The sequence below is a fragment of the Acomys minous genome (assembly GCF_964271855.1).
Source record: "Acomys minous genome assembly, chromosome: 1".
NCBI classification, from domain to species: domain Eukaryota; kingdom Metazoa; phylum Chordata; class Mammalia; order Rodentia; family Muridae; genus Acomys; species Acomys minous.
This window is the reverse complement of record NC_140483.1, coordinates 12,648,919-12,676,573: the sequence shown is the minus strand read 5'-3', so window position 1 is coordinate 12,676,573 and position 27,655 is coordinate 12,648,919. Positions and strand designations below refer to the sequence as shown.

General features: G+C 50.2%; 1 protein-coding gene and 1 long non-coding RNA gene across 2 annotated transcripts in view; one reads left to right on the top strand and one right to left on the bottom strand.

The window, feature by feature from the left end:
* The window catches only part of LOC311586974 (calpain-2 catalytic subunit), a 49,540-nt gene continuing 21,885 nt past the window's right edge, over nucleotides 1-27,655 (bottom strand). The window contains exons 3-21 of the mRNA XM_084763329.1: nucleotides 24,032-24,150; nucleotides 23,328-23,461; nucleotides 22,228-22,396; nucleotides 21,261-21,344; nucleotides 20,286-20,371; nucleotides 18,979-19,053; nucleotides 17,810-17,970; nucleotides 15,600-15,769; nucleotides 14,914-14,925; nucleotides 13,828-14,039; nucleotides 12,047-12,083; nucleotides 10,805-10,870; nucleotides 9,704-9,761; nucleotides 6,367-6,431; nucleotides 5,022-5,090; nucleotides 4,391-4,469; nucleotides 2,751-2,867; nucleotides 2,197-2,255; nucleotides 1-1,040 (exon numbers count right to left, since the gene is read on the bottom strand). Coding sequence (XP_084619455.1) covers nucleotides 1,017-1,040; nucleotides 2,197-2,255; nucleotides 2,751-2,867; nucleotides 4,391-4,469; nucleotides 5,022-5,090; nucleotides 6,367-6,431; nucleotides 9,704-9,761; nucleotides 10,805-10,870; nucleotides 12,047-12,083; nucleotides 13,828-14,039; nucleotides 14,914-14,925; nucleotides 15,600-15,769; nucleotides 17,810-17,970; nucleotides 18,979-19,053; nucleotides 20,286-20,371; nucleotides 21,261-21,344; nucleotides 22,228-22,396; nucleotides 23,328-23,461; nucleotides 24,032-24,150 — 1,796 coding nt within the window. The 3' untranslated portion in view covers nucleotides 1-1,016. The remainder of the gene's footprint in view (nucleotides 1,041-2,196; nucleotides 2,256-2,750; nucleotides 2,868-4,390; nucleotides 4,470-5,021; nucleotides 5,091-6,366; nucleotides 6,432-9,703; nucleotides 9,762-10,804; nucleotides 10,871-12,046; nucleotides 12,084-13,827; nucleotides 14,040-14,913; nucleotides 14,926-15,599; nucleotides 15,770-17,809; nucleotides 17,971-18,978; nucleotides 19,054-20,285; nucleotides 20,372-21,260; nucleotides 21,345-22,227; nucleotides 22,397-23,327; nucleotides 23,462-24,031; nucleotides 24,151-27,655) is intronic.
* Nucleotides 17,985-21,189, top strand: LOC311587036. The gene is made up of 3 exons (XR_014775739.1): nucleotides 17,985-18,907; nucleotides 19,121-19,350; nucleotides 20,679-21,189. It is a non-coding gene; the product is annotated as an uncharacterized lncRNA (long non-coding RNA).

Sequence of the window (27,655 nt, the reverse complement as noted above, 5' to 3'; positions counted from 1 at the left end):
TGCGTTGCAACTCTTTATTGACAGTACATTTGGAAGGAGATAAGGCAATATGTTTATTCTGCTGCTAGCATTTTCCCAAGATCAAGAAGCCAGCTTGTTTGTTTTAAGAAGACCTTCTGAGCCCTGCCCTCCCCAGCCTGGGCTTAGTGAAGTACATACATTTGGAGGCAGCCAACAGCTTGTTTGTCCTTTATCATGATCTTCTTGCAAACTGGCTCAGTTGGTCAGGAGTAGAACACTCTCACTACTTACTACTTGTGTAAGGCCAAATATGGTCAAATACTTGAGTTCAAGAATGACTTGCTGTCCATGTATAAAAGAACATCTTTTGTTAGACCCAAATGATAGAAGCATGCTTCTTCTTCTTCTCCTTCTCCTCCTCCTCCTCCTTCTTCTCCTTCTTATTCTTTTTTAATTGACATTTGTTTTTTGAGAGTCTTGCTAGGTAGCCCAGGTTGGCCTTGTCTCAGACTCCTGTTGCACCACTCACCACACCTGGCTCCTGGATTCTTTAGATGTCTCTACCAGACTGTTTCAGGATGTTTCATCATATTTCCTAGTTTGCTCCGGGCGAGTGGCAATCCCTGGGCTGCTGTGGCAGATGCTACCAGTGCATTTTAAAAGCTAAAATTTCTTTTAAAATTCCTATCAAGGCCTTGTGGCCTCTGAGATTGATTTGCTGTTTGCCCAGTTATTTAAACCTCTCTGCATTCCTTCCTGACGTGATATAGCTATGAACAGGGAAATGCATAGAAGTAAAAAGTGTATACTATTTACAAACATAAAGCTTTCTTCGAGCTTCCTAAGGGTTATGTAATTCATCTGCATTTGGTTTAATGACACACAAATCTTTTACTCTGATATGTGAAAGTTCATCTATCTCAGACAGTTATATTCTTCGGGTAGAATCATCCGATTAAGTGAATGTTCCCGTAAGTTCAAGGTCCAGATTCAAAGTGTTTAGAAGTCTAGGTGTTGCCTGTTTTCTTCCATCAGAAGTCTCCAGGTATGTAACTTCAGAGTACTGAAAAACTCAGCCACTGTGTGAAGAGAAGGACCAGTTATTCCAGGACCATTATTAAAATGAACCTTTTTATTCGAGGAGACTGCTGAACCCAAAGGCTTCTCAAGAGTGAGGACATCAGTGTCCTGGCGGGTCATTCTATGTATCTACCTTCTGGGGTCTAGTTTTAGCAGTGTGATGATTTGCACATTTGGAGCTGGTGGCTGGTGTAGTGCTGAATGCATGAAGGGTGCGTAGATGTCTGAGTGTTGAGTTAAACCAGAGTTCAGCTTAGCCCTGTCTTCTTGCCATGCTGTTCTGTGTGCCATGGAGAAGAAGGGATGGACTATAATCCCCACCAGCACTGCATCCTTCTCTGGCCTGTACCCCCCCCCCAGGCCCTGTGGCCAACACCAACAGAGTTATGCGGTCTTAGATTCTCTGCTGCCTTTAATATTTTCTGCAGTGCTGGGACTTGAACCTAGAGCCTTACGAGTAGTCTCTGCTACCCGGCTGCTTCTGTGAATGGGAGCCTTCCATTATCAGGATGACAAGAGGATGTCTATGCTGTCTTTGGTGAAGTTGCCTACCACACTGATTTAGAATGATCTAGAAGTGTGTGCTCCAGACACATAAGTCTATATCATGGCGGATGACAAAGGTGCACGTTGTTGTTAGTTTCATTTTAAAGAGGAGAGAGAATAGAGGGAAGCATTTGTCTTAGAAAATACTCTGAGCAGATATGTCCTAAGAACGGCAGGTCTTCCCAGAACCCAGCCTGAATTCTGCCCAAAGGGTTTCATTCTGCAAGCACATACTCTCAAGTGCCGAGCAGTTCTTTCCTCAGCCATCTGGTATACCCCGTCATCTTAGTTTATAACCTGGTGCTTATGCTCCAGTCAAAGCTCACAGGACAAGAGAGCCAGCTGTGCTTCTCTAGGCTGGGGAATCAGCAAGTGGCTCAGAAATAGCATCATGGGACTTTACAAACATTTATAGGCCTATCCCCAACACACTAGAAAAAAAAATTCAGAAGCAAAATTTTCAAAAGAATGTCACCCCAGGAGCAGCCTGTTCAGATCACCCTAGGAACAATCTGTTTAGGTCAGTTACCCTGGAAACAGCTTGTTCAGGTCACCCCCAAAACACCCAGCCTTCCCAGGAGCCAGGGTTGGCGTGAGCTGCTGACTTACAGAGATAAGGTTGAGCTCTATCGTCCCAGTGTTCTCAGGGTCCAGCTGTTTGAATATCTCTGTGGAGGGAGGACACGGGTGTGAGAGATGAGGGAGCGAGAGTGCAGATGGCAGCATTGTCCAACTTGGCAGCTGATTTTGGTTGGCTGCCGCAAGCTACTACTCTTTCCTGATTCCCCCAGTTTAACAAAAGGAGAAATTTATTATCAACCCACAGACAGACACATCCAGTAACTGCACACCTGGTGAAAGACTAGCTAGGTTAGTGACTCTCAACCTTCCTAATGCTGCCGCATTTTAATATAGTTCCTCATACTGTGGTGACCCTAGTCATAAAATTATTGTCATTGAAAAAAATTATTTTCATTGCTACTTCATAATTTTAATCTTGCTGCTGTTATAAACTGTAAGTGTAAAAAATCTGTGTTTTCCCATGGTCTTAGGTGACCCCTGTGGAAGGGTAGTTCAAGTCCTAAAGGGGTCACAACCCACAGGTTGAGAACCACCGAGAGAGGCCTTAATTCCTGGTGAATGGGATGGGAAGAGCCACGTACTGAATAGCGTTTCCAGCCGAACCAAACAGCGGACAAAGTTGTCAAAATCGATGATGAGTTCGTCGTCTGCAAACCGGGCAACGATGACTTGGTGGAGCTGACAGGGCAGCTTGAAACCTGGAGGTGAGTGCACAAACGAGCATCCGCTGAGTGTCAGCTGCACCATCTAGCTCGGCTCACAGGCTGGGGGACCAATGTGAACTGCACACCCACTCTCTCTCTCCCCATTACTCTATTTTTATATTTTAAACAAGTGTATTTGTGTGTGTGTGTGTGTGTACCAGCTTTTCTATGTATGCACTACCTATATGTAGTGCCTGCAGAAGCCCGAAGAGGGTGTTGGCTCCTCGAGAGCTGGAGATAATACATACAGGTGCTTGTGAGCTGCCCACTGTGGCTGATGGGAACCGGTCAGTCCTTGTGAGATCGGCAAATACTCTCAACCACCAAGCCATCTTCCCAGCTCCCTGCACCATGTGACACTTTAAATTACCCCTGTAACTGATTTTTTCCACAGGAGGTGTGGCTGGTTGAGTTTTGCAATGTAGTCCCTTCTGATATTTTATTTCTAAACTATCACCCTGTTCTATTTCCTCACTACCAAGTAAAGCTTCTTCCGCCTGTCCGCTTGTAATGGTCATGCCATATTGGCCGCCATGATCTCATTTTTTGTTAAGTTAGTTCTAAATCATCTTGGAGCTTAGTTTCTTCCCAGATTGAGGTAGCAGCCTGACTGTGGCACAGTCATTAATATTCCTAGTAAATAGAAAGGGAACTTCAATGGGCCCATGGCTATCTGGGCATGTTGACTGCATTTCCCAGCTTTGCTGGCAGCTGTATAAGACCTTGTGAGCGAGTGAGTTCTGGCCAATAGTGTGTGTGAGCAGAAGTCATGGGTGCGCCTTCAAGAGCAAGGAGCCCTTTGTGTCTGGCCCTCCTGGCAGCATGTGATGGTGGTGACCTGTTATTCCAGGTCCCTAAGCAGTAGATAGGAGGAGCCTGGGGTCCTAACAGTAGGAGGCCCAACCCCAGCCTTGGCTGTTTGAGGGTAAGCAGCACTCTGTTTAAACCACTGTTGTCTGGAGTCTCGTGTAGTCAGATTTGTCCTCAAAGCACAGAAGTCTCCTTTGTTGGTCTTTTGCTAGGTTCACACGCTAGTTACTGACGTCTGAAGGCTGAGCTGACACGGTCGGATTCTACCAAATCAGCTCTGCAGGAAACAGTGTGAGGATTATGGACACCGCATGTACACACACACACACGCACGCACGCACGCACGCACGCACGCACGCACGCACGCACGTTAAGAGCTGGCTTTGCCTGCTTGCTCTATGAGGCTGCTCCAGTGAAACTTGGATTCAGGAGGACACTAAGGGCAGAGCTTCTGGGATGGTCTTTTCGAGGGCAACGAGAAGAAAGCATTTGTATGTTGTTTTAGACCAGTGCTGCTTTATACCACAGCTCACTTGTTCCTAACTGTTTTTGTGGTGCTGGAGATGGAACCCAGGGCCTTGCTCATGGCAGGCCAGAGCTCTACTCTGAGCTACATCTCCAGACCCCACCAACAGAGCTTTATCTTGGATGGTGTAGAATGAGGCTCAACAGAGAACACAGGAGGAGGCGTGGCTAGGAAGGGTCACCTGCTTCTTCCAGGGCTTTCCGCATCTCATAGGAATTCATGGTTCCAGACCTGTCAACGTCGATTTCCCGGTAAATTTTCTGGAAGATGCAAAATGCTAATTAGAACCATGGCCCAAAGCAAGGCAGGTGTCAAGGCACCTGTAAGGTGTGTGCTGAGTGGCATGAAGGCCTCCGTCTCTGTCCTAAAAGTTTGGCCTGGCTGGACTCACTCTCACCTTCAATATCCATTAATGCTGTTGCTTTTTTCTACAAGCCGATTTCTCAGTGCATACATCAAGTGGCCTAGCTGGTCAGCATAGGCCCATATTATGTTTTACATTCAAACTACCACAAATCTGAACTACAAGGGGCCATGCAACCTTTTCAGGAAACTCTTGACCGTGACCTCTGTTTCTGGCTACTAATCAGGCAAAGGCAAGAACAAGGCTACTTTACTTGCAGAGCCCTTGCTTTGCTTGTTTATCTGGCATAGCCAAGTCCTTACTCCTGCTGAGTCCTACTATGGATAGGATAGAGTTCGATTCCCTTGGGAATGGCCCCAACCCTCCAGAGGAGTTGCATCTTAAAGTGTACGCCGAGAATGTTTCCCCCAGCACTGATCTACCCAGCCCAGGGTACCCAGGACCCTACTTGGTATTTCTGAATCTTCGTCCAGAGGATGTAGAACTCCTTCAGTCCCAGCTTGCCACTCCCATCTTCCTGTCCTCGGTCAAGGAAAGCTCCTGGGGTATGCAGTCACTGGGTACAATGCTATCTGGCTGGCTTGTGGGCTGGGTCTGCTGGTCTTCCCCACACACCCCACAAGGAGGTTCTGCAGAAGCCCTCTGATTTTTCTACAATCCCGAGTTTCCGCAAAAGGGGCAGCAGGAAGGCTGTGACAGAGCCCTGCTCTCTGCTGACTGAGGTGCTATGGGGCCCTCAGATCTTGCTAACCGTCTGTTATGAGATGACAGACTGATGATCGGACCATTGAGCATTATGTGAGTGGTTTGAAAAGACGTCTTGTGATGGGGGCTTCATTATAAGCACATGCTGTGTGGCCCGGGCGATACAGTGCCACAGAACCTTGGACTGTTCTTGTACTGAGCTTCAGAAGTGGAGAGGGAAGGGGCTGGAGAGATGGCTCAGAGGTTAAGAGCACTGACTGCTCTTCCAAAGGTCCTGAGTTTAATTCCCAGCAAACACATGGTGGCTCGCAGCCATCTATAATGAGATCTGGTGCCCTCTTCTGGCCTGCAGGCAGGCCACTATATACATAATAAATAAATAAATCTTTAAAAAAAAAAACAAAAAACAAAAAAGAAGTGGAGAGCAAGCGTGGTTAGTCTGCTCCAGGAACAAGTGGGCAGTCTGGTGGCGGTAGAGGGCAGCTAGGCTAAAGAGAAAGAACTACAATGTAGGCAGGCCTCGTCTTCAGGTCTAACCCCCCCGCCCCTTTTTTTTTTTGAGACACTCTTGCCCAGGATGGCCTCTAACTGGAAATCCTTCTGCCTCAGCCCTATCATGTGCTGGAATTAACAGAAGTGTAGAAGCACACATGGTTTTAGAAATCTTGCCACAGACACAAATTCTTTTTTTTGGGGGGGGGGCAGGGTTTCTCTGTGTAGCCCTGGCTGTCCTGGAACTCACTCTGGAGACCAGGCTGGCCTTGAACTCACAGAGATCTGCCTGCCTCTGTCTCCCAAGTTCTGGGATTAAAGGCATGTGCCACCACTGCCCAACCAGACACAGATTCTTATCCGACATGCTATAGCTTAGGGAAACTGTGCTTAGGAAGAGCAGGAGAACACTGTCACTCAAGAAGCCACCAAGACTGCTCTGGGCAGAAATGGCGCATGTATGGTCCAGGTTTCTAGGCCCAAACCTGACAGGCTGTCTGTCTGCACGCCAGGCCTACAAAGGCAGGTGGGGCGTGGACTCACTTCCCTTTATCTGGGGAAGCAGACTCTATTCTCTGGAGCACATTAAAGGATACATCTAGCATGTCCACCATGATTTTACAGGTCTCGATGCTGAAGCCATCTGACTTGATATCTTGGCCTAAAAGACAAAGTAAGCACGTGAAGATAGGCTTCCAGTCCAGCAGTGTCTGGCACTTTCTACAAAGATGGGCACGTCTTTCCTCTGTGCTGGCCACTACAACAGCCACTTGGATGACTTTAGCCACATATGGTAATTGACTGTCAAACTGGGGCAGCGCAGAGGGTCTCACGGGTGCTTGATTTCTCTTTATACCTACCATGGACAAACAGGGCTTTGATATTAAAATAAGAAACTAAAAAAAAGAAAGAAAGAAAGAAAGAAAGAACGGCGGGACTGTTGTTGCTGTTGTTTTGTTCGACAGAACTTTGCCATTGAGCTCAGGAAGGCTTCAAACTCACACTTCTGCCTCACAAGTCCTGGGATTAGAGGCATGTGCTACCACACCTGGCTATGGCTGAACTTTTAAATGCCAGCAGGGTGGAAAACTGCATGTAGTTACACACAGCCAGATAGCATGTGTGTTCACTGTAGGCTCTGAGTAGAGAGAGGAAACCAGCTCTTCCACCGGGCTGTGTGCAGACAGTTGTGTTGTGTCCCCAGCTGGCTGAGACATCCGAGGACCTAGAACCTACTGCACTTTACTAGGTGAGTCCTGTGCCATTGGTGGTGGCTGCTGGTGTGAGATTCTTGTCACGCACCTCGCAGATTTTATGAAGAACAATCTGCAAGTGCGTGCATGTGTTTGTGTGCAGCGTGTGTGTGTGTGTGTGTGTGTGTGTGTGTGTGTGTGTGTGTAATGAGGATGATAGCAATGTTGTGTATGATGGATGTGTGCATGTGTGTGAGCATGGATGGGTGTGTACCATGGCACATGTATGGAGTCAGGACAGCCTTGGGTGTCGATCCTCGGTTTTCACCTTGTCTGAGACAGGGTCTCTTCCTTGTTTGCTAGACTGGCATATCCACCAGCTTCTGGGGACTTGAGCCTCCATCTCCTTCCTTACCACAGGAACAATGAGATTACAGGTGCATGCTACTGTGCCTGGCTTTACACAGGTTGTGGGGGTTCAAACTCAGGTCCTCATATCCATTTGGAAAGCACTTTACCCCCATAGCCATTTCTACAGGACACAGGGAGCATGTGGTGATGTCATTATAGAATATTCGGGCCTGGTCGGTCATAAAGTTGTTACACTAGACACCAACACATTCTCCAGTATGGGCATGGGGCTGCATGGGGACACTTGGGTGGAAGGCTGGACTCATCAGGCAGGCAGGCAGGCGGAGCTCAGAGGCACATGCATAGCACACACTTTTCTCTCAGCTAGGAGCAGGCTGGACCAAGCGTGGCTTAGCTCTTTCTGCACTCCAGCTGTGTGGAACAAAGAGACTCTGTCTTCCAAAGGCAGAACAGCTGACATCTGAGGAGCCCTGTGACCACCCTTGTGCCTGGCAGCCACAAGGGCAAACACTATTCTGTTGTCCTGGAAGAGGGAGAACGTGGTTGGGCTCAGCCCTGGGGAAGCCCTGCATTGGTCTGCCTGGATGCTGGCCCTAGGCATCCTCACTCTGATGGCTGAACACTCTGTGAATCACAGATGCTAGCATATATATATATATATATATATATATATATATATATATATATATATATATATATATATAATCTCCTATAGCTACAGGCTGCATCCCATTGTGTCCCATATCTGTGACGGACACACATGCCAAGCACAGATGACTCTACAGACCTTAGGCTCTTCTTTTGGCTTCCAAACAAGGATTTACTTTTATCCTGAGGGGTCAAGTGGGAGGCTGTCTGGTCTGGTATCTGATGGCACAGCAACCCCTGGAGGCCATGAGGATGTCCATGATGGCTGCTAGAGCTGATGTTTGGGAAGTCACAATGTGTGTGTCTGTTTCCCAGGCACATAACTTCAGGCATTGCACACTGACTACTTCACTATCTTATCAGAAGCAGCACGATTTGTAATGATTTGAGAGCGACAGCAGGGGAATGGAGCGCTAGTCTTTGGAAAATTTTCTATTTAAGAAATTGCTAGAAGAGCTGGCATGGTGGATCACACCTAGGGTCCCAATACACAGAAGCCCAAGGCAGGAGGATGGCTGTGAGATCAAGATCAGCTGTGTACTGGGTTCAAGGAGGTCATTCTGGGCTACGGGATGAAGATCCTATCTTGAAGGTTTTTTTTGTTTTGTTTTGTTTTTGTTTTTTTAAAAAAAAGGTCATTAAGATGGCTCAACAGGTCAAGGTCCTTTTCAGCAAGCCTGAGGACACACACAGTGGAAGGAGAAAACCAACTCCTGTAAGTTGTCTGCTGACCTCTACGTGTGCACTGTGGCATGCATGTGCACACACACAGAGGCACACACAGATACATGTCAAAAATAAGACCTATAGGGAGCTCTTCCACAGGATGCAGGTTCAAGTCCCAGCACCCACACGGTTAACAACTGTCTATAATTCCAGTCATATCAGTGAACATAAAAATAGAATTAAATAAATTATTTTAAAACATAAGAGCTATACTTTCTAAAAGCAAACAACAACAACAACAAAAACAACAACAAAACCCAATAGCTACAAGCTAAAAAAAAAAAAAAAAAAAGTCTTGTTCCTTCTTTATGGGAGCCTCTAGCCTGGGCCTGAGCAGATAGTTCTGGAATCTGGAAGTTATTTTCTTGGCCCATTAGCTCAAGTGAGTTGAAGGTCATTTAGGTTCCATGTGGGGAGCTGAGACTTGGTACTTCCACCTCCCTCAGCTTGAGTGTAAAATGGCAACATTATCCTCCATTCTGGCCAACAGTGAGATGTGACCCTTAGACACAGGCAGAGAACTTAAAAACTCGGGACTCTAGCGCCCATCGTCTGGGCCAATTTAGCCTTTTCTTACCGCCTAGTCAGGACAAGAACTTCCGTTTACAGCGCACAGGCTCTGCAGCAGGCCAGTTTTGTATGTTACTTCATAACAGAATGGTCAGCTGCTGGGAAGAGGAAGTCAAAGCGTGTCTATCTGCAGATAGGGGGGCAGTCAGACTTGTGGTCTAAGTTGGTTTGGGTCACAGAGCTCTTAAGTAGAAGACTTTGGATTTGATCTATCATCTCTAGACCCAGGGAGCCTTTGCCCTGCAGCATTACTGCACTCAGACCCTTCTCTGCCCTGTGCTTCCCTAGTGCTGGGAGTGCAAAGGCAGTGGTATTACAGGAGGAGCAGGGACTGATGGCTTAGCCCCAGCTGCTTTTCTGGGCTGTGTCCCCTCGTGTCCGCAGAGGGAAGAGTACGATGAGGGAGTCACAAAGGGACACTTACGCTTGGCCAGAACTCTTCTCAAGATGGTCTGCAGCTCAAAGGCAGAGATCTCTGCATCCTGTGGACACACGACCAGAGTGTCATTACATGGTGAACCATGGTGAACATCTTAGGTGACTCTTGTCTGCCCTGCTAGTGCTCCAAGTGATGTTGGTGCGACTGTTCCCAGCCTACACTAAGTGCTGCCCTGGCCTGGGTTCAGCACACACTAGGTGGAGTTAGTCACCCTTTCTATGTGGCAAGGAGCATGTTCATGGTCTTCCTCAGCCTAGTTCTAACACACCATTCCTGACAGGCCCTCTCCACTCTCTTATGTGGCAGCCCACTCAGACCTTAGACTTTTTGAAACTGTTTAAGATCAGCCATCTCCAAGATGGCTCAGCTCCCTTCTGGGTCATTTTCCAGGGCCCCTCGGATATGGTCCAGCTCCCTGTGTTTATGTAGGTGTATTCGCATAATCTGGGTAACCTGGACAAGGTTGTGTGGGGAGAGGTTTGTGTGATTCAGTAAAGCGGAGAGAATAAGTTTCCCTGAAGTGAGGCCCCTTCCCTTGTGAAACTCGGAGGAGAGAGACAGGTGGTGCCACAGGCAGGTGGCATCTGGCTTAGCACTTGGATAAGTCTGTGGCTAACCAGCGGTGGGCTTCATCACGGTAACGCTGGAGAGAGCTACCTAGCGGAGAAGGACACTTTGCTTCTGGAGTTGCTGGGAAGAAGGGCTGACAGGACTATAGGTCTAGGGGACTGTGTTAAGAAAAAAAAGCAATGCTTCGGTGTGAACTGCTTCCTTTCTAGAGGAACGGGACCCTTCCATCTCAGGTGTGTTTATGGGGGTCAAGCTTCATGTTGGCATGGGACAGAGAAAGCAAAACAACCTCAGACTAAGGCAAGGATCTTAAGGGGCTGACCTGAACAGAAGAGGCCCTGGAAGCCAGCAGAGGCCTCGACAGGGATGGGACCAAGGAACATTGAGCTAAGGGCGTCTGAACAATGGCCAAAATTCTTCGGCTTCTGCTTGGATTCTTTTCTTTCCCCTTAAACGGAAGTCTCCTCTAGGAAAACCACTTGTCCTTCATGTCAGCAGGATTTGGGTGACACCTACCTCCCCTGCCAGCTGAGCAAACAGCCTTCTGAACCCATCGTCAATGTCGTCCTCATTGGCTTCAATCTAGAAGGGGAAACACAGAAACAAAAAATGGGTCACAGTGAAGAGTGACAGCTAGGTGTCCTCTCCTTTCCATGCAGTCCCTGGCCCCCCAAGTTCCAGTCTTCCTGTCCCCCAGGCCAGAATTCTAATGATACTGTGCTTACAGTGAATGGCAGTGCGAAGGATCAAATATTTTGGTTTGTTTTAGACAATGTCTCATACAACACTGGCTGGCCCCAAACTCTTCCCCTGTGGTTGAGGATGGCCTTGAACTCTTGATCCTTTCTGTGTCACCTCCCACATGCTGGGATTACAGGTATGTGTCACCACACTTGTCTGTTAAGAATTTTTTCCTTCTGGAGACAGGATCCCAAGTAGTCCAGGGGTGGCCCTGAGCTCACTATAGAGCCAAGGTTGCTTTAAACTTTTTATCCTTCTGCTCCTACCTCTTCTGTGCTGGGGTTACAGGTGTGCACCGCCATGGCCAGCTAAGGTGGCTTGTTTTGTTTTGGCTAAAGCCCATGAGAGGGAGTAGAAACCCCATTGCAGGGAGGTTATGCTTTAACTTTTTGTAATTCCAAGTATCTTTAATATATAACTAAAATGACCTTGTGGGGTCTACTCCAACAGGGACCAGGTGGAATGCTGTGGAACAGTTTGGCCAATGACAAACCGTTTGCTGTCTCACTGGGTCACCAGGCTTCAACAACTGTGATCTAGTCAGAGAGTCACCTCAGGGCCTCAGAGGGAGGAAACAAGAGCCCTTCCTTCCTCTAGCCTGTGGTACTTCTGTTTGGATTTGCTAAGATTGGGCCTCGGGTAACATTTCTGAATTACACCCGTCAGGATTTTTACTACTGGGTCATTCTTAGACCCCTCAGAAACTTGAGAAGTCTTGTTACTCTTTGAGTCCATTTTGTAAATGATAAAAGTGAAGCTGAGGAAGGCGAGTGAGCAGATCCCGCCTGCTCAGCGTGCAGCATCGGTGTCCTGTCCTTCCCCACCATCGTCCACGCGCCCTGCACGTGGAAAAACTGGGCTTTTATGAGCAAGAGGCTGACTGTGTAGCCTTGCTTTCAAAGTGTGTTCAAACAGCCCACGGGGTAGTCAGGCCCTCAGTGTTTTTTTTTTATCCCCTCTGTTGCATTGTGTGTGTCCATCAGGATGAGTAGAATTAGAGAGTTAAAGAAGAAATACCTCTTCAATGTTGGCTTCAATTTCATCATCAACAGCTCTGGAAACAAAAGGAAATTTTGTTACTAGAAGGCTGGGGAGGGTGAACAGGAAGTAAGAAGTCATCCTATGAAATGCAACAGCAGTGTTTAAATCCAGCAATGCTGTGGTAGAGGGGGTCTCTGCTGCTTCTGTAACAGCAGGGCTCCTTGGCAGCAGTAGCTGAGACAGAGACACTCCATTGGTTTTGGGTCTTTATCAAAGAGTGCAGTCTTCCCATGTGGTGTAGAGCACGGGCTCTGAGGACTCTGTTAGCTTCTGGCTGGACAGGTCCTTTACAGCTCTTTCTTCATTTTGCTTTTTCTTTAAGTACTGGGCCTTGCACTGCTGAGCAAGCACCTTACCAAAGAGCTACATCCCTTACCTCAAAGGACAACTTTGAAGTGCCAGGAAGAGGATGGTCATGTTTGCCCACATGAACCTCTGATGACTATGTCCCACATTGGGCTGGAACAAGCTCTATGGAACATGCTGGCAAAGTTAGCTTATTTTATTTCACCCAGTCCCTTGCATAGCATGGGTCCTCAGTGAGGGCACTTAAGCCTAGGAGGGGTTTCTTGGGTGCCTCTAATCTTAAACTAGGTTACTAAGAGTCCCATCTGCAGGCCTGAAGCATCACGAGAGGGTAAAGGGACTTCTAAGTGCTGCTATGTGCCAGGGTATGTCGGATGCCCTGGGTCAGGGCAGCAGCTTTGAGGGGAAAGGAGCTCATCCTAGACGGAGGAGTGAGGCTGTTGCTTCTCTGGGAGATGCTTGTGGTTAGCAGGGCGGGATAGGGTTTGGCCAAGAGCAATGCCTTCATAATGACACCAGGGCTTCTCCTCAGCTCATCCATGGAGACTCGGCTGGAAGCACTGGGATTCCCCGAGTGAAATGATCCAACAGGCCCCTTCCCTGTAGCAAGTGTCAATAAAACCAGCGAGCCTGTCATGGCAGGGAGCCACTGCCACACTGTATCAGCTGTTACTGCCTCACAGCTGTTGGGAACTGAAACTCGTTTTGTATCATTATTATCTTGAAGGGAAGGCTTGCTGGTCTCTCTCCCACCGCCTCTTCCCTTTCACCGGAGGTGATGGCTGGGGACTGGCCCGTGCTTACCCAATCAGATACAATTTATGGGGCCTTTGGGTCTTTGGCACAGGTGTCCCAACCATGGTAATCCAGAGCACCCTTGTTCCTGTCCTTCTCATTTTGTTCCTGGTCCCCCCATCAGTGCTGGGACCCCCACAGCCTTTCTGTGATCTTCCTTTTGCTTACACTTTCCAGGGTTGGTTAAATGATTAACATAGTGACAGAAATGGCAGAAGCTACTGCGAGCTGAGGCCAGTGACAATGACAGGAACTTGTGATATCTGCCTAAAAGCCCCCCACCAGAGACTTCCTGACTAAAACAGGGAAGGTTCTAGACACACGGACTGTAACACTGTCACTTACACTTGGCCTGGGAAAGCAAGGGTTATGCAGACGGTAGGCTCATAGAGGGTGTAGACGGTCATTAAAATGATATTGACAATTGATAACGCAGAGATAAGACCGTTAAACTGGACTGCAAGCCACTCACTTCCCCAGCTGCCCTGTTCCAACTTAGCACATCCTGCACACCTTTTCCCTTTGTTTCCTCGAGTAGAACCCTCAGAGCTCTCCTGCCCACCTACCCCCCACACTGAGCCATCAAGTAGGTCAGTATTGCAGAAAAAGGAAAGTGCAGGGCAGACCAGGGCTGGGAACAGCGCGGCAGAACCTACTGGTAGTCAGCCTTCTTCTCGGAGAAGATGCGGACGCAGAAGTCACCATCCTTGTGGGGCTCGAAGGTGGAGGGAACAAGGACGTATTCTCCCGGGGGCAGCTTGAAGCGGTTGAGTACCTCCCGGAGGTTGATGAAGGTGTCCGACCGCTCCCTGGCTCGGGTTGTGAGGAAAAAGTTCTTGCCAAGGTGGATGTTGGTCTGCCCTGTGAACTAATGATTAAACAAAGAAACGAGGAAGGAGCTCACAAACGTGCCGTTTTCACTCACAAAGGGATGGTGGGGACAGTGTCTGGATCATTTGAGATGAGAAGTGAAAGGAATTTCTACCCCATGCTGCACATGACTGCTAAGGAGCTCAGGCGTGACCAGGTGTGGCGGGAGCACTCCTCTCCCTGTCCTCCTTGCTCTAGGTGACTCTCGGGGAGCTAGAGGCCTCTCCCTCACAAAGGATGCAGGTCAGTTCTGTGTTGTATTTCATACACTGATAAAAAGTATGACTAGGCTGGGGGTAGGGAGAGGGGCTCAGCTCTGTCAAGCCAGATGTAATCAAGGCTGGGCCCACAACTCATAAGGTAGCGTTCATAAAAGCTTAATCATCTACTGATAAAAGCAGGATGCCCACCGGTGGGCCAGGGCCCCTGGATATGGCCATTTAATACCTGGCCTTTTGAGTCACCTGACTGCTCTGCATCTTATTACTGTTAACTATGACCTTCTATGAGCCAGTTCACTCCCACAGTGCCCATGGAGGTGATGGCTGGTTACTTATATTGGGAAAAGAAACTAAAGCTCAGAGAGAACAGTCCAAGGGGCAGTGGGATGCCACCACAGCCGAACTCTGCACAGATTCTCTAGGGTCACGAGGAAGCAGTACACACCAATGAACTCGCTAGATGTTTTGCCCTGAGCTTAGTCCAGTGGGATCCAGAACCGGATCCACCCCCTCAGGGCCTCAGCAAAGGCTCACCCTTCAGCCACCAGCCCCTCCAAAGCTCCCCCTACTCCCTGAGGTCAGGCAGGCTAAGCCTCAATCATGCCAGCGGCTGGAGCGCTGGGGTTAGGAGCTGACATGGGCCAGACGTACCTCTTCTGGAACCTGAAAAAAATAAAGGAGGTCTGACTCAGTTTTGGGGAGCAGAGCGTGAACACACCAGCACTGTGACTGGCTCTTGCGCGGCATGCTTTTCCGCGTTGCTTTAGTGCTATTATAACTAGATTAACAAACACAGCGATTGTTTTTCAAGCAACTCGAAGTACTTTGGCCGCATTGGAAGAAAACCCTCTTAGGGCCTAGCTTTCCTTTGGCCTGGAGTGAGAGAAGGTCCCATGAGCAGCAAGGGGTCTGTGAGAGCAGGGCTGCAGCCAGCAGGCCCCAGGGGACCCTAATGACCCTTCTTTTTAATCCTGTCCCGGGCTCTCTCCCATCCAGGCCAAAGACTTGGCTGGGCTCTGACCATTAGGACCTATTGGCTCAGCCCAGCCAGCACAATACTTCTTGGTGTGTTCTAGAATATTCTGTTCTAGCTTAAATCTTTCCTATTCTTTGGAGTTTGCCGGGCCAAGTAGGAATCCAGGATGAGGGGATGTGAAAAGGGATACGAAGGTCTTTTTTTTCCAAGCACAGGAGGTCCCTGGAGACACAAACAGCTGTACAGAATGCAAGGTCTGGCTGTGCTGGCGTCTTGTCTTTGGCTGGGCCAAGCTCCCTGTCCTCTGGGGCTGGGAAAGGGAAGGGAAGGCAGAGAGCCGCCACCCTCCCTCCGGCCGCACCTCGTAGATGCCGAAGCCGATGGTGTGCATGTCCTCGCCCATCTTCCTCTGCCGTCGCCGGTGCTTCTGGATGAGGCCCACCAGGAAGGTGCAGCCTCTCTCCCCATCCTCATCATCTTCGTCTTCTTCCTCCAGCTTGATTAGGTACTGGGGGTTCATCCAGAAGGTATCTGTGGAACAGGGACAGAGGAGGCCAGCCCAGAATAAATGCCCAGGAGCTGGGAGCTGCGGTGGGCCCTGGGCTCGTGGCTTGGACAAGGATGAGAAAAAGGGAGATGGTGGGAAATGAAGAAACACAGGAGAGGCTGAAGTGGCTACCGACAGAGGCGGCTATGAAGGCAGAGCTGCCTGCACCTATCGTGAGAAAACGGCTTCCTTGGGCTCTCTCCTTCTGGCACAAGGGTTCATATAGCCTCAAACTTGCTATGTCTCTGAGGGTGACCTTGAATTTCTGACCCGTGGGATTGCAAGTATTCGGGGGACTGATCAGGGCTTCATGCGTGCTAGGGAATCACACGCATATCAGAATTGTGTCCTTGGTCCTATTATGAAGTCTTCCCAAAGGTTTGTCAGAGCTAATGGAGGGCCAGCGGGCTCCTGGTCCAGTCTGGATCTCAGCAGGACCTACGTGAGGAACTTGCCTCGGTGCTCCCTAACGACGCCTTCGCTCACTGTGCCAGTCTTTTGGCCCTACCCCTTGGTGAATGCAGAGGCCAGGGAACATCTGTGTCTCTTGGCCACCCTCATGGTGCCTCTACCACCTGCACTTCCAAAGCCCACCTGCAGGAGGCAATGAGTCCCTCCTGGACCAGGGAGTTAGGCAGAGTGCCTCCCACTCCCGGCGCAGCGCCCCCTGGGGGTAGAATTAGAACCATGGTCTTGCATGGTCGGCATCCACGTTGCACTGCTTCTCTGAACTCAGTTGGGTTGGCACCCACTCATTTGGGTACTCAGTTCCTAGGCTACCTGCTGAGGCAGAGCACCCCACAAAGCCAAGAGCTTCACTCTGAGGTCCTTGAGAGAGAGTCTGCCGACCCTCCCCTTCCCCCATATAATGGGTACAAGGTGTTTTGTGGGTGGAGGAGGAGCTTCCCGGTGGTGGCCTCTAAAACTGCCCCTTGGTGACTGCATGCTCATCAATCTACTTGCTCTGCGGCTCTGGCACACCACCTAGAGTTGCCTGGTCTGCAGCAGAGTCAAAAATATGACTCGCCAGAGTAAGAGTGACTCCACAGCCATATACAGAAAGCTCTGCGGCCTTAGGCCAGTCTCTTCCCCTGTCTCAGTCCCTTCATCTTCAAGATGGAAATGAAAATAGATGAGTTTGTCAGGAAGGTTAATACATAGACGAAGCTCTTTGGGACAGTTCCCGGTACTTCATGGACGCCCCACCCCATGACTGGCAGTGCCATCAAAATCAGATAGTTTTTAGGAGAGGAAGAGCAGGGGAAGACTGAGTCACCAAGACGACAGAGAGATCAGCAAAGGGGGTCAGCAAAGAGCAGAGAGAGCAAAAGTCCTCTCCCCCTGTGAGTGGGGCTCAGTCAACATCTCTCTCTCTCTCTCTCCCTTCTTTTCTTTCCTTCCTTCTTTCTTTTTTCTTTTTCTTTCTCTTGGTCTTTTTGAGACAGAGTTGCCTGGTCTGCAGCAAAGTAAAAAATATGACCGTGGCCTGTCGCCAGAGTAAGAGTGACTCCACAGCCATATGCAGAAAGCTCTGTGGCCTTAGGCTATCCATGAACTCACAGTGTAGACCAGGCTGGCTTGGAACTCAGAGATCCACCTGCCTCTGCCTCCCAAGTGCTGGGGTGAAAGGCGTGCGCCGCTGCCACCATCACCCATATATAAACACTGTATAAATGAACTTGATACACAAAAGGGTGTTGGACTGCAAGGAGAGGCTGGTGTGTGCCCAGGACGCACTTTGTGAGGGCCTAGGGTGGCTACTCATGAACCGGGCCTTAGGCACTAAGTTAAGACTTGGCACTGCCTCCCTAAGCCTGATGAAAGGCATAGGTACCAGAGTATCTAGGACCCAAATGATATCATAGCAAATGAATGCAGGCAGCAGAAAAGGATGCTGAGACCAAGGCTGGTGGTGAAGGAAGAGGGTGAGGGTAGCCAACTCCCCTGGGTTTCCAGGCTGATGCGGCATATCTACCAGGACAGGATGCCATGGCGCTGCAGTCTCACATGCCCACGACCCTTACTTGGGTAGTTCCTGCAGCCCCCTGCAGTGGAGCCTCGCCGCCAGTTCCCATCCATCTTGGTGAGTTTCCACTTCTTGTAGGAGTCGCAGGTGAGGGTGTCGGGGGTCAGGTTGCAGATCTCCAGGCGAGAATAGTGCCTCAGGAAGTCACTGAAGGACATCCTGGTGAAGGAGAGGCAGGGTGTTCCCCAGTTACAGAAGACTCAGGGCCAGCCTTGGCCTTCTACCTGGTCAAATACGGAGCTGCATGAGACCCGGTGGTGGGCAGCAGGGCCAGACTCAGAAGGCCCCAAATACAGTCCTGTTCCATCCGCTTTCTAAGTGGTGACTTTGAGAAAATTGATGAGGCCTCTTTGCATCTCAGAGCTCTCAGATGAAAGCCATGAATAAATACCAACTGAGACAACATTTGGGCTCTCAGGGTAAACAGTACCCACTGTAGGTGTTCCGTGGGGGGCAATGCACACACAGGGGGCCCTCTCTGCTCTCTAAGGAACTGGCTTCTTTCTTTCTTTCTTTCTTTCTTTCTTTCTTTCTTTCTTTCTTTCTTTTCTTTCGCTTTTCAAGACAGGGTTTCTGTGCATTCCTGTACTGGACACACTTTGTAGACCAGGCTGGCCTCGAACTCAGAGATCTGCCTGCCTCCACCTCCTGAGTGCTGAGATTAAAGTTGTGCGCCACCATGCCATGCTGGAGTTGGTTTCCTAAAGAGCTGGGATATCTCTTTAGAGACTGGTGGGGGAAAAGGTCCCATCTCTCTCTGTGTTTTCTCTTGGGGTCTGAACATTACTGAAGGATTTCCTCTCATGAAGCTGCCCAGGTGTCAACCCCATGGCTGAGATGACAAATTGAAGAGATTTAAACGCCGTTCAGGATCATATGGAGAATTATTGTTTCTTTTCTTTGAAAACAGTTTCTTGGTAGATAGCCCAGGCTATGCATCTTGGCCTCTAGTTTGAGACTCTCTTCCTCATTTTCTAGAGTGCTAAGATTACAGAGGTGCACCACTCTGCCTGGCAAAGATGCACGGAAGCAGCAAAGCCAGGAGGCCACATCACATGCCTTCCACATGCTGGATGCATTTCTTACTGATGCTCTGGTTAGCACCTTCCCAGGAAAGAGCACTGGGGTGGGTAGGGATCTTTCCCCCCGGAGCCTCCACCGTCTTACCAGAATTCGCCATCCTCCTGCCGTTCTGTTAGATTCGCCCTCACTTCTGGGTCAACCGTGTTCCAGCTGGGGCAGCTGGTAAGCAAAGCAATAGGAGAGGCCTTAGGAATGAGCGGGTGGTAACGGCCTTCACTCTCCGCAGTTCCCAAATGCTGAAGAGCAGAGCACACCCACCCTCTCCTACTACTGAGGGCCTAGGCCTCGGAAAGCAGGCAACCATCCCACCCCGACCCAGACCCCACTGAGAAACACAGAGTAGCCTTGTATAGGGAGCAAGGGGAGAGGTCATGCTCTCCTGGAAGATGGTGGATAGAAGAGAAGAAAGTGAGCAAGGCCCATCATCAGAGGATGAAGAAGCATCGCCTGTGTCAGGTGAGATGCTCCTAGCTCTTTTAGGGTCAACTGGAAATCCCCAAGGATAGCCCCCCACTCCACCTCCCCACCCCCAAAGATAGCAACCTGGGAGAAAGTCTGCCAATAGGCATTCCTCTGCTGGGACTAGGGCTGCCTAGAACAATCAGGAAAAGAGGTGGAAGAAAGGTGGGTGCGCATCTGGGGGAAAGTAGAGGGACCCAGAAGAGAGGCTCAAAGGAGCATTTGCCCCAGAGGGTTGAAACTTAATAGCTTCCAGTAAGCGGTGGAGATCAACGGGTTCATCTCTGCTCTTGGCACAAAGTTCATGGCCTTGTAATGGAGTGTTACCAGGCTAAGGGGGCCTTTTCTTTACATTTTTTTTCCTGTTTACACTGTGTGTGTGTGTGTGTGTGTGTGTGTGTGTGTGTGTGTGTGTGTGTTGCGCATGTGTACTTGCTCGCACGTGCCAGCAGGGTGATGGTGTATGCTTATGCCATCGTGCCTTTATGGATGGAGGTCAGAGGCTAAGCCGTGGTAGTTGGTTCTTTCCTTCCTCCACCTGGGTTCCAGGGATCAAATTCACGTCATCTGGCTTGGTGTCACTAAGCACCTTTGCTACTAAGTCATCTCACCAGCCTATGAGGTGCATCTCCCCAGGGGATCCAGCATCAGAGTGCATTAGAGTTGTAAAAGGACTGCCCTGAGGTAGGGAGGAATGAACACCCCTGGAGGCCTGCAGGGGGTCGGGGTGGGGTGGGGTGGGAGGTGGGGGTTCCCCTGTAGGGGGAGTGGTGATCTGTTTACAAACCCTTTAAAGGGCCACAAGCCCTGGGGCGAGTAGTGACCTCAGAACCTCATTTCTTGGCGCCGCGCACAGTGCCTCATCTCTGAGGTGCAACCGGCCCTCCTAGAAGAACGCGCGCACCCCGGTCCCATCCTGCACCCCTTCTCACTTGTCATTCCACTTCCCGGTCCACTCCACTTGTCCCCAGGGATTCCGGATTCGGATCAGTTTCTGCAGGGTTCCTGAGCTTTCAACCTGAAGGATCCGATGAAAGAAAGGAGGGAGAGGCTGAGGGCCACGTAGGAGCAGCGGGGTTTGCACCCACACACACCCCCTTCAGCACTAGCTCAGTGAGTGGAAGTGGCTGGGCCCTCAGACCCTCAGGGTGCCCAGCTAGGAGATCTCACGTCCCAGGGAAAGCCAGAGCCACATAATGAGACTCCATTTCAAACAAATAAAACAAAACAGACACCAACAGTCTGCCCTGCCCTGGCATCTGTGGTTGGGGTGTTAGGGCTAACGCTGAGTTAGCTAACTATAATAGGATGTGCTTTTATCACAGGCTCTCCGGGAGTTTTCTCAGTTGCTGAAAGGTGTTGGATGAAAAGGAAGACTGCAGTTTGGGGATTTTTGTTTTGTTTTGTTTTGTTGACAAGGTTTCATTGAGTTACCTAGGTTAGTCCTGAACACTTGGCCCTGAACACTCCTCTCTGATCTAGGCACCGAAGTAGCTGGGACTATAAGCCCATGCCAAAATGCCTGCAGCTTACTTGTAAATGGCTCGGAAAATCTAGCACACATATGGAGACAGCATGTGTGACAAAACTTGGCAATATTAAAATACACATAAAATAAATCTTTTTAAAAATTTCTAGCACTTGGGTGATAAAGGCTGGATTTCAGATGTGAGCCACCACGTTCTGCGAACAGTATTTTGATGAATATAGTATAGTATACAGACGCAAAGTGCTATGTTTGGGTGTTGTTTTTAACGCTGATCCAGTTAAGTCGGTAACATAAGACCGCCTGCAGCCGCCGCTGTGGCCAGCAGGGGGCAGCGCACACCGGACAGATGCGGGCCTGGAAGCCCCACCCTGGACAGCCACGTGCTAGAGCGGGGGGGGGGGGTTGGGGGGGGCGGTACCTCCTCGGCTCCAGTGACAGAGTATGCATGTCCTTTCACCAACTTCTGGTACGTAACAGCCTCGGAATCTGCAGCGCTGGTGATCTGCAAACACAGGAACAGTCAGCAGCTGCCCGGATACAAACTGCCTGGGCCAGGCTCGGGGAACACTTCGTATTCATTCTGTCCCCTGGAGGAGCTCCATGCCACTTTCAGTTGCTGATCGCCAAGGAGCAAAGTGGCACACCCCACCCCACCGTCTTCTGTCTAGGGAAGGCGTGTGGGGACTCACCTTCGAGACAAGGAGGGTCTGGCGCGAGGGGTGCTAATGACACCCAACGGGCATCTGTGGCCAAGATGCTTTGATTTCCCCATACCTACTCTGTCAGGCTCAGTTGCACATGATGGCCTTTCTTTGTCCCTAACCTCATTCCAGAATCCACATATTGGACTGCCAACTCCTTAAAGGTGTCCCTTTCCCATCTTTTGGGTACAGCCCCGCCCCCAAAAGCTCCTGGGACCTGGCCTGTGCCCGCTTCCCACCTCCCTGGAGAGGTTTGCTTGCAAACACTATTTTGGAGAAACAGTTCCTTCTGGTACTCTCTGGAGTCTTCTCCAGGACTCATACACACTGGGACAGAGTGAGGAGAGGCTGTTGGGTTGCTCCAACAGCCCTGCAGCGGGGAGAAGGTGTCGAGACCGTCAGAAGGGGTATGGGCAGCAGGGGGCGGGTACTTTCCTGGAATCTGGTTTCTGTGAGTGGAGTGGTTCAGAACAGAGTTAGAATAGAAAGTGGGCTGGGGATGGAAAGGCTTCAGGCACCATGATAGCTAATGCCTAGCCACCCTGGGCTTCAGGTGAGGAGCACCATGGTGAAGAAGAGCAGTGTTGTCTTAAAGTGCTTCTGGGCTCAGTCAAGGCGTGCCCCTCCCTCCCCCGAGCTACAGCAGACTGGAGGGCTTGGAGAGGCTGGCTGCTGGGGACTTACGTCGATGGAGCAGCCAAGCAGAGAGCCTTTCTGTAGAGCCTTCTGGATGATCTTGAACAAGTTGGGAGGAGGCTTCCTTAGCTCGTACCACTCGGCAATGCCTCCCGTGAAGTCCTCAAAGCCCTCGGTGGTGGCTCCCCCTGAGAGTGCCTCATAGCACCCGTTAATCCTGAAGGAGGGGAATGTAAGCCACCGCTTGCTGTCCTTTATGGTGCCCACTGTGCGCCCTCATCCCTGAAAGTGCCATCCCAACTCAGACCTCCCCCCCCCCACAGGAGTTCATGGGGTCACTCTGCCTTCATTCTCCTTCTTTCTCCCCAACTTGGGGTGCCCAGGAAGGTAAGGCACTAGCTCCCTAGTTACTCTCCCTCTATGCCTATGACATGTAGAAATTGTACAGAACCCCTGGGGTTGGAGGGACTTAGTGATGATCTAATCCAGCCTCTGGCTGACTCTGCCCTGGACACAGAGGGAGGTTGGCTAATTGGTGGTTAGTGCTTAAAGAGCCACTTAGTAATGAATCCAGCTTCGCTAAGAAGCACACGCCCCCCCTCTTCCTTTCTAGCCCAGGGCTGTGGGGTTCCTAAAGCCACCAGCTCCCATCTCAATGCAGGGAGCCCAGCAGCACTGGGGGGGGGGGGGGGAATGGACCCAGCACAGCTTTGGGCAAGCTAGGTGAGAAGTGGCTAGGATTGGAATTTGGAAGCCACTCTCCCCAACCATGTGATCTGTTTAGGGTGAGTCTCCACCAATTTCCCTACCTCAGCAATGGGTAGTTTTGCCCATTGGCAAAGCTTTTGCTCTTTTCAGAAGACAAAATGCAATCGGGTCCACCAAAGAAGCAGAGCTCCCTGAGCTCCTAGGCCCAGAATGTTCCATTTCACTTGCTCAAAACCAGCAATGACTGCGTGTATCGGTACATCATGGGACGAGGCACCACGCCCACAGAGCCTCCTTGAATTAAGAGCCCAATTTGGGCCAAAGTCATCCTTTTATAGAACAGAACTTCTTACTCAAAAACTCCCCAAATAGCTCCTGCTGTTTTGGAGTCTAGGGTGGCAGGGGCAGGATGGGGCGAGGGGAAGGGCGTGGTTACTCACTTGGCATAGGCCTTCTCCAGCAGGGCACTCCAGAACTCGCTCCCCTCCGCTGAGTGCACAAAGAGCAGCTCCCCGTCCTTAGTGGGCAGCCTGTCATCCACCACCACCTCCACCCATTCGCCATATTGCCAGAACTACAAGGCAAGGGGAACAAGAGAGGGTGGCACTGGGATTCCAAGCCCAGCTTCACTCGGCTCTCTCTCGCCCAGCCCCTTGTTGTAGGTTCCCATGATGCTCTTTGGTGTCCTATGTTAGGCACGATTGCTTATTAAGCAAGAGGACAGTGGAGTGCCTCTGTGTCTCCAAAGGCCACACGTACTTCTTTTTAAAATATCATCTGTTATTTGCCCCGATAAAGGGAGGAAGTTTTAAAACTTTTTATTTTAACCCTCTGATAATAAACTAAAAATAAACCAAACCAAAACAAACCAGAAAAACACCACTTGGAGATTACTTCCTGAACACACTACTTCCGGAACACACTACTTCCTGTGCAGCAATATCTACATCCATGGACCACTCCCGCCCCCTACTGGTATGCATTCTCATGGGAATAGTAGGCGGCCTGGGAAAATCTTGACTCTCTCCCAGCATCCTTTGCAACCCACCAAAGACTGAGAAGCTGAAGAGCCAGCCAAGCTGGGGGACCCCCGCTGAGCCCCTGAGCCCGGGTGAGGAGGCTCCTCAGCCAGTGGTTAGTTTACCTGGAAGTGGAAGATGCCCGCGTAGTTTTCCTGGAAGCTCTGATCTAGAGGCACAACCCGAGCCAGCACTTCTTCATTCAAGGTGAGGGAGGCGATGGCAGCCAGCAGCCAGCAGTCCCCTGAGAGCACAAAGCCAAGAGTTCTGGTCAGATCTTCGTTCCTGGAGGATGCTAAGTCTTGTTCCTGCAGCTGGGTGCTGGAAACCCAACATTACCCTGGAGTGGACGGAGAGATAGGTCACCTGGTATGGAGGAAATTTTGATAGACCCGCTAAGGGAGAAATGTCATGTTGGGTGGATGGCTGGGTATGAGAGGAGAGGTTCATTCTCTGGGAAACTCAGAATTCTATGGCGGCTGAATGGCGGCATCCTTGGAGCCCAGCTCTGTGTCTGACACACAGGAGCTGTGACCACAGAAGCTGTGACCATTTATGGCTGAATGAATTTGACTGGGCAGTGGTGGCTTCAGTGAAAAGAGGTTTTTCAAGGGGAGTGTGAACGAGGAAGGGAATGCAGCAGTGGATTGGAAGGGGCTGAGCCCTGCACATCTCTTAGGAGAAGGATTCGGAGACAAGGAAGGAGATGCCAGCAGGCAGCGTGACTACAGGAGTGTGCGACAATGCAGGTGGAACAGCCACAAGCCAGTACGTGTGAGCTTGGACTCACGGAGGGTCCCTGGAGTAGCAGCAGAGCTCACACCTGGGATGTGGATGCAGAAGGGACTGGACAGACACAGGGACAACCAGCTGAGGCTCTCTGAGCCTCTGGCGCATCCTTTGCGGAGGAGAATATTTGTCTAAAGCAAGCGTCCTCATTGGCGCCCACTGCAGGAGCTTTGGGTAGCAACACACTACGTTCTTTCCCCCAAAGTTCTTTCCCCAGCACCAGCTCAGGACAGTCTGTAGCCAGGGACACACTGTTCACAAAATACCAACAAAGGGGGGGGGGGTTACTGGGAAGAGAACGAAGATGTTTACTGCAGTAAAGGTTTCCATGGCAACCATAGGGAGTAGCTTGGTTATTAGAAACGCTGGTGACATTTATGGAGTGCTGGATTCTGGTGGGCTGCTGAGCAAGAGTTGATGAAGTCTCAGCCAGATGGCCCCTGCCACACGAGTGCTTTCAGCTTTTGAGGGCCTGGATATGCTGTGACAGAGTGTGGCAGCGAGGTGGCGAATGAACACACAGCCTCCCTAATTAGTCAGCAGGTAACCCAAAGGAACGGAATTCCGCTGCTTCTCAAATAGGGCGGGCGGTGCAGCGCCGCAGATCTTGGAGTTTTCCACTCACGGCCATTTGTTGTTCTAGCGGCTCCAGGGCCTTCCCAGGACTTTGTCTCCAAGGTTCAGTGGCTACGGCTCTGTCCCTAGGTCGGGAGGAGGACTGGAACAATGGGGCATTGCCAGACTTCAGCGGCAGGCTCGGGAACAAAGCGTAATGGACCCCGATTGAACTCTGGGTGGGGCAGGCGGCCTCAACTGCAAAGATGAAGGCAGGATACCATCCTGCCTCTGTGAAGCTCCACCAGCGCTGATGCCGGAGAAGGCAGGACCCTGAATTAAGCTGTACCGGAAGCCAGACCTGACTGGAAGATTTTCCGTCATAGGAACTGACCATTTGTTTCCTTAACCCAGCGCACTGGGCTGCTAGGTCCTGCCGCTTCGCGGCTAGGGGAAAGTGAACAAGAGCCGTTCCCTGTGCTGCCCGCTGCTCTAGGAGATTCGGATTATTTTCCTTACTCTTTACAACAGCTCTAGGGGGACGGTGCAGTGCAATTGCTGTCTCCAATTTAAAGCTGAAAGTAACAAGGCCTAGAGAGCCTGTGTGTGCTCTGTCACAGTCAAACAGCCGCAGCCCTGAGTTTTAAAGGCAGGACTTTTACTTGGCGGCCAGAGTTCCGAGGGAACCCTCGGGTCAGTGAGGCCACTCTACAGCCCAAACTGGCTAGGGGGCCTCCCGGGGAAATTCGGCAGTGACTCTTTTTAGCTCTGGATATTGGGCGAAACTGAGGATTTGTAAGGATGGACATCTGCTGGGGGTGCTTTTCCCATCTAATTCCAGGTGGTGCCTTGCGTGGACCTGTGGACTCAGTGATGAAAAAGACCTTGCAGTTTTTCTGAGGTCTACCACTCTCCCACTCAAGCTGTTCAAACTCTCCATACTGAAGGATCAGTTTGCCAGGCACCAGCTGCTCCTGAGGTGATAGGGTTGCCCACCCCCTTTCATCCTATCTTTCCTGTTCTTTAGGCCTCTTTGGGAGCCTGGTAATGCTCGTTTTCTTTTAATTTATTTGATTTTCTGGGATTCTTGCAAACTGCCTAGAATTGAGTCTAACCATGACATTTGAAGGAAAAAAGCCTGGGTGGGGGAGTGAAAAGGGACCCACTGGAAGGAGTCAGAGCTGAGCCAGGAATTTCCATGGATCCTATGTAACATCCCATCAAATCCTGAGCATCCACTTAGGGGACGCTCGCTCGCTTGGTACTGTCTTAGCCTGTCAGTGACCACCTGGCTCTCCTCCTACCCGATTCCCTTAGCCCCAGCAATCAATGCACATGGAAACACCAGCATGTGCATAGGGCCAGCCCTTTATTTTTATAATCTCAGAGGTCACTGCAGACCAATGTGCTATTCAGGGAACAATGACTAAATGTGTGAAAGACTGGCTTTGGAAAGTGACAATGTTATTTATGTATCTGTAGTTCATTCATCTACATCAGTGTCCAGCTTGGGTCAGCACACCTGTCGCCCATTACCACTTCCTGGAACTCAGTGGCCATGCGTTGTGGCTCCCAGTTTTCTCCCCCTTCTTGCCCCAGACGTCTATCTCCAGCTTAGCCAGGTAGGAATCAGGCCTCTTCTCAACCTGCCCTTGGAGAGGGCTGCTTTTGTCATCACTCACTGCTCATTCAGTGTCCTCTGAAGGGTCACGATCCTAGAAGGTTCCTGGGTGATGAAACAGGGACTCTAGCCTAAGCTGGGCTTGGCTCATGTGTCCTGGAAGGGGCACAGCCCAGACACCTCCACTACTAGCCTGTGTCCTTCCTACCAGCAGGAGATTAGAAACTAACAGGCCCCTCACGCTTACACAATACTTTAAAGCTGACAAAGAACATTCTACATTTTTATAGAACTTTCTCACAGCGCTCATGCCATGTTTGTCATTATTCTTATCATCAAAGGTCAGCAAGTCTACAGAGTAGACATATGGCAGGTCTTGCATGCGCAGTCTCTGAGCCCAAACCCTGGGGGTGTTGTTTCCATTTTGTTTTCCGGCTGACTTGGAACTTGACATGTAGACCAGGCTGGTCTTGAACTCACAGAGCTCTACCTGCCTCTGCCTCTCTAGTGCTGTAATTAGAGGTAGGTGCTATCATACCCGGCCAAATGTTGGGTTTTGTTTCAGAAAATTATAGCGTGGTAGTAATTTCTTTTGATCAAGAGTGTCCAGTTGAGGAACACTCAACTTGCTGATTCAAACTTTAGCGCTATGGTAGAACACACCAAAGTGCCCTCAGGTCTGCATTTCAGTAACCTAATACATTGGTTCATTCTCTTGGCCCCTGTTTAGTGCTGTGGAGAGACGCCAGGGCCAAGGCAACCCTTATGAAGGACGGCCTCTAGC